General features: G+C 51.1%; 1 protein-coding gene across 4 annotated transcripts in view; it reads right to left on the bottom strand.

The window, feature by feature from the left end:
• Window positions 1-1,722: 1,722 nt before the first annotated feature.
• NACC2 (NACC family member 2) overlaps window positions 1,723-6,000 on the bottom strand; it is a 49,294-nt gene continuing 45,016 nt past the window's right edge. For all 4 annotated transcript variants that reach the window (XM_066562942.1, XM_066562944.1, XM_066562941.1 and 1 more), the window contains exons 4-6: window positions 4,816-4,921; window positions 4,344-4,441; window positions 1,723-2,422 (exon numbers count right to left, since the gene is read on the bottom strand). In XM_066562942.1, the coding sequence (XP_066419039.1) occupies window positions 1,923-2,422; window positions 4,344-4,441; window positions 4,816-4,921 (704 nt within the window). In that variant the 3' untranslated portion in view covers window positions 1,723-1,922. The remainder of the gene's footprint in view (window positions 2,423-4,343; window positions 4,442-4,815; window positions 4,922-6,000) is intronic.

The raw sequence follows: 6,000 nt of genomic DNA, 5'->3' as shown, positions 1-6,000 counted from the left end.
GCAGTGGCACAGGCTGGGCAGCCTCGTTATTTACGATGCAAAAAAACTGCTTCAAGTATCAAAGAAAACAAAACAAATGGCCAAAAGTTGGGTTATCCTCTCCCCACTCCCCCTTTCCCAATGGAAATACAAAGAAGGAAGAAAACCCTGAGCAAAGCACTGTCTGGATTAGGGAATCAAAGCAGGAAAGAAAAGAGGAGCACAGCCACAGCAGCCTAAAAGTGACTCTTTGTGCACCTTGTTCCTCGTCCCCAACGTGTTAGAGAACAAGCTGCAAGTGTCATTAAAGCAGGTCGTTAAATCACAGTAAAAATAATCATCATTAAAAAAGGAAAGGAAAAAAAGGAAAAAGCCAAACTTGGCTTTACTGTTCCTGTCCCCATCCCCTGGGGGCACCCCAGCAGTGCCATCCCCGTGGGACCCCCAGCACTCGGGGGAAGCTGCAGGGTCCCCTTGGACGGACTCTGCTCACTCTGGGGTTTGGAAAGGGGAGGGACAGAGCAGGTACCTGCTGCCCATCGGGCTCCAGGGACACCCACAAGTCCCATCCCGAGGCCACCAAAGCCACCACAGCCTGGGGACATCAGCCTGCAACAAGAAAAATAAAGACAAATAACTCCACATCGGGTTTTCCCCAGAAGGGGCAGCGGGAGGGTGGGCAGGAGGCAAAGCGCTTCCTCCCGCCCAAAACCTCTTCACAGAAGGGCTCAAAGCTCATTTTTTCTTTTAATTTTTGCTTCCAATACACTCCATATTATTAAAAAGTGAGAGCCTGGTTGGCCTGGGGAGGAGGGAGGGGCAGAGGGTGAGCTCTGCACGCACTGAGCTCTGCCTCTGGTGGGGATGCTGCCAGGAGCCAACACCAAGAGCTCCCAACTCCGTGCCCTTTGGAGCAAGAACAACGTGCTCTCCATGCTCAGATCCCTCCCTGAATCCCTTCACAGGCTGAGGGGGGGCTGCTCCCCTCCCAGTGGGTGCCCCTGGACCTGCACACCCTGGGGTGCTGAGGGGTGACAGAGCCCGAGCCCCCAGGAGCGGGGACGTGAAGGTGCAAACACGGAGAAGCAAAGGAATAGGAGAGGCTGGGAGGGAGGAAGGGAGGAGGGAGAGAGAAACCAAACCCAAACCCAGCCATATTGGGCAAAAACCAGACCACAACCACAACGGCAGCCAGGCTCTCCACCTGCATCCCACACAGTCCTCCCGACACGTGCCAGCCTGAACTCCCACAGCACCATCCCTGCTCCAGGGGGCTGCAGGAACCTCCCTGCGACAGCAGCACCCACGGCCAGGGCTCCCCCTGCCTCCAGAGGGGTCTGGCCACGATTTCACTGCCACGATTTCCCCCAGCCCATCCCACTTGGCTCGAGCCCTTCCCGAGACAAACGCGGCCAGTCACAGCACCTGCACCCGAACACGCCTCGCTTTCCTGTTCAGTGACAAAACTCTCCTTAGAGGACAAGGTTAACGATGGCTTTACTTCTGAGCTGAGTGATGGATGGGGTGATGACGGGGTGGTGGTGGGTGGGGGGTGGCTAGCTTTTCTCCTCCCCTTCTTAAAACAAACAAACAAAAAAAGGAAAAACCAAAAAAAAACAAAAAAAAAAAAAAGGAAAGGAAAGGAAAAAAAAAAAGAAAAAGCTACAATCTTATAGACTAACCTCAGGAATATCAAAAAAGGAGCCCAATATTTTTTTAAGTAGGTCGCCACAGACCTAGTCGTTTACAGTATAACGAATGCGATTATTTCCTTCATAAATTTTAAATACAAGCAGAATAAAAATCACATTTTTTTCAGGCAACAGTAGCAGTTCAGTAGGTAAGTGGCTTGATCACATTTTTTTTTTTGTTTCGTATTAGTAATGCATGCAAGCAGCTTTAGTATTACAGATCCCTTATAGGTCATGAAATGTTTGCTCTCTTTATAAAGTCCCTCCATAAGTACCATCCTGTCTCCTCACGGGGGTCTCGGGCCGGCTGGAGGAGCCCGAGCCTTGCTCGAAGGGTTGGGGGGTGCTTTGGGTTTCTGACGCCACAGCCTCCGTGGCAGCTGCCTCCTGGATCACAGAGCCGCTGCCCTCGGCGTCCTCGCCCTGCTCGAAGGACTGGCTGGACCCGTTGCTGAGCTCCACGTTCACCGTGCTAGTTCTCAGGGCTACGATAGTCCCCGCCTCGCTCCTCCTCTCTGCATAGATGCGCTGCTCGAAGGGCTGGGCCGTGCCAGGCTGGAAGTCGGGCTCCAGGGGGACAGTGTTTGTGGAGGAGCCCATGACGCTGCGGTACATCTCCATCCCCTCGGGCAGCATGGACTTGATCTTGGGCAGCCAGCGCTTGCGCACGCGCCGCGCGTTGGTGCACATGTCGGCCGCGATCACGTTCATCTCGCTCTCCTTAAAGCTCGGGGCAAAGTTCTGACAGTACACTGCAAAAACAGGGAGACACGGGGCTCAGCCTTCACGGGGAGGGACACAAAGGTGAGCCCGGACTCCCAGGAGGGAGCAGAGCTTCACCCACAGGCCTGAGCTCTCCACACAGACAGAGCTCCTCAGCTGGAGACAACCAGGAAGGCATGAACAAGAAGGGACAACCAAGAAGGGACAACCAGGAAGGGACAACCAGGAAGGTATGACCAAGAAGGACCAGGAAGGTATGAACAAGAAAGGACAAGCAGGAAGGTATGACCAAGAAGGACCAGGAAGGTATGAACAAGAAAGGACAAGCAGGAAGGTATGACCAAGAAGGACCAGGAAGGTATGAACAAGAAAGGACAACCAAGAAGGTATGAACAAGAAGGGACAACCAGGAAGGCATGAACAAGAAGGGACAACCAGGAAGGCATGAACAAGAAGAAACAACCAAGAAGGGACAACCAGGAAGGGACAACCAGGAAGGTATGAACAAGAAGGGACACAATCAAGAAGGTATGAAGACCCCAGAAGGGCCCCTGTCGCAGACATGTTTTATGAAAAATCCTTTCCTTAGGATCTTTTCTCCTGAGAAGCTGAGAGGCCTCAGAAACGAAATGTAACCAATGGTTATCTGCTGCTGTGGAATGCAACAGGTTCATCTGGGATTGGTCTCATGTGGTTGTTTCTAATTAATGGCCAATCACAGTCAGCTGGCTCAGACTCTCTGGTCAGTCACAAGATTTTATTATCATTCCATTCCTTTCCTTTCCTTGCTAGCCTTCTGTGAAATCCTTTCTTCTATTCTTTAGTATAGTTCCAATATATCATTTTAATATAATATTTATCATAAAATAATCAATCAGCTTTCTGAAACATGGAGTCAGATCCTCGTCTCTTCCCTCATCCTGGGACCCCTGCAAACACCACCACAGGCCCCTCACTGCATGGAGACCCCCACAGCCACAGGGGATGGCCAAACCAGAGGTGGACACACAAAAGACCCCACACACTCCCCGTTAATGGCTCCTAAACCCCCAGTGCTGCAGGAAGTGTCAGAGCTGAGGGGCTGCCCCAGGGACTGCCCTCTGCCTGTCCCTCTCCTCACACCACCCCTGCGTGGCCCTGGCTGCTCCAGCACCCATCCCTGTGCTGGCACAAGCCCTGGGAGCTGCAGGAGCCCTGCAATCCCTCGTGCCCTGCTCCTCTGCAGCAGCCAAGCACCTGATGTTATGGAGCAGCATCCAAGGAACTGCCATGGTGAACAACTGTCAGCTAAAGCTCCTGCACAGGGACAAATCCAGGCAGGAGGAACCCACCCCATATCCTGGCACACAGCACCAATGCCCTTGCAGCCCCCCTCATGGCTGCAAAGTCTAGAGTTGGGACTCTGCAGGATAAAATTGCCAACAGGGAGCTGGCTCCACCATCTTCAACCACATTACTGAACATCTGCCCTCTTCTCCCTTTCCCCCAGATGCCACAGGGCAGCTGGAAGGCCCCTGCACTTTACAGTTAGGGAGGGGAGAGATTTCTCTTCCAAATCTTAAAAACAAAATGAAAAAAACTGCTTAAGAGTTTTGTTCTCCAGCACAGTAATATTTACACATAGATTTACTCCCCAGAATTCAGCCAGGGTGAGAGAACACAGTGATTCCCACTGCATATGAAGTCCATGGCAAATAGATTTTTCTCAACCCTTCAGGGTTTTCTCCAGCACCTCCTGTCCCAAAACACTACAGATGACTGAGGGAGAAGCGGCTGGTGGAGAGCAGATTCCACCCACAGCTTCTCTGGGCAACCAAAAGGACGTAAACTAAAAAATAAATTGATTTTCCTACAACCTAATTCCACCATTACCACACAACAGCGTGCCCTCCCCTGCGCAGGGCTGGGCCATGCTGTCCCACCCCAGCAGCAGAACACCCCTCTCCTTACATTTGACTGCATTGAGGACCCTGCTGTCCAAGGGCTTCCTGCTGGGATCGCTCGTGGAGGACCTGATTCCAGTTCCACAGCTGTTGGCAAGAGTGTTCCTGTGGGGAGGCAAAGGATATAATATAATATATATAATAAAATAATAAACCAGCTTTCTGATTTATTATTTATATTTATAAGGGACATCCTGGGAGAGGGGACCAGGGGGCAGCCACTCCCTGCCCTGCTCCCTCCAGGTCCTGCTGGAGGCATCACCAGGATTTTAAGCTGAGGAATGGGAAAATGTGCATGGAAATGGAATCAAGTTCTCGAGCATCACTAAGAAAATGCACAGAGCTGAGTGCAGAGGAGGAGGCACCCCCGACCCAGGGTTAAACCCCTGGGAGGTGAAGGGAACAGGGAAGGGATCCCTTGGCAGAGCACGAGGAGCAGCAGGACAGGACAGGACAGGACAGGACAGGACAGGACCTACCGATCGAAGAAGGTGGCCAGGAGACGTCTGAGCAGGACCTTGTGTTTGACACCAGCACATAAATGGCAATTCATCAGCTGGCCCCGGGTGATGTAAACACCTGAGCCTGCAAGGGGGAGAGGGAAATCCAGAATGAGCCCCTGACACAGCCACAGAGCCACCCCTGAGGCACCCACAGCTCCTCCTCGCTGGTGGGAGCCTCCTCTTCACCTGCTGCAACAAGGACAGAGGGGTTTCTGGAGAATCCTGACAGATCCTTGGGGTCTTGGTGAGTCCCAGGCAATAACAACTCCTAATTTTATCTGTACAGACAGAAAGTCTATGGGAATCAAATGAAAGGGTTCTTATTTTCTCACCAATGCACACTGTGCAAGGCTTACACTGTGATTTGATATGTACAGATCAGATTATTTATTTTTTCTGAAGCAAGAAAACCCCAATCCATTTGGCCTTTTCTTTTTTTTTTTTTTTTTTTTCCCCAGTGCAAGACTGTAGAACACAGAGCTGGAAATGAAAGAAAAAAAACCCATCTAGCACAGAAAGAGGTACTTGGTTACAGATCTAACTGCTTCCAAAACCCCAGCCCATCACCTCTTGATACCTCTGGTGAGCAGGGAATTTTCCTTCTAATGCACAGCAACTGCTGCCTTTGAAGCTGCTGCCTTTAAGGATGTTTTCTGGAAGAAAAAGGAACCCTGTGCAAAGCAGCTGGACATGTCCAGAGGTCTGGCAGTACTTTACAGCAGGTTTTATATCAAACCTTTTTACTCTGCTCACACACCAACCTGCTCCTGCCTCAGCTCTGCTTCCAGGGAGAGGTTATCCCATTTTTCAAGCATTCTCTTACATGAGAGGGTTTTGGTATTTGCTTTTAATTAAGATTAAATAATGGGTCATAGCTGGATCCAGAACACACTCTGTTCTCAAGATATAAAACCATCTGCTAGAGCAGTACCATTTCCTCCTGGATTTCCAGGGAAGAGGATTGTCCCTGACCTTGTGGATGGAGCTGGAGCTCAGGGCAGCCCCTGGGCTGCACCAGAGGCACCCCAGGACCCCGATCCTGCCCCAGGATCCAGCACCCCTCTGCATCTCTGAGCCATGCCACCTCTCACCAGGAATCCTCCTCGTGTTCTCTTCCATCTAATGAGGGGTTTTTGTTTTGTTCTGTTGGTTTTTTTTAAT

This window comes from Molothrus aeneus, chromosome 19, assembly GCF_037042795.1.
Source record: "Molothrus aeneus isolate 106 chromosome 19, BPBGC_Maene_1.0, whole genome shotgun sequence".
NCBI lineage: Eukaryota > Metazoa > Chordata > Aves > Passeriformes > Icteridae > Molothrus > Molothrus aeneus.
The sequence above is the reverse complement of the archived record's forward strand: the minus strand, read 5'-3'. Positions and strand labels throughout refer to the sequence as shown.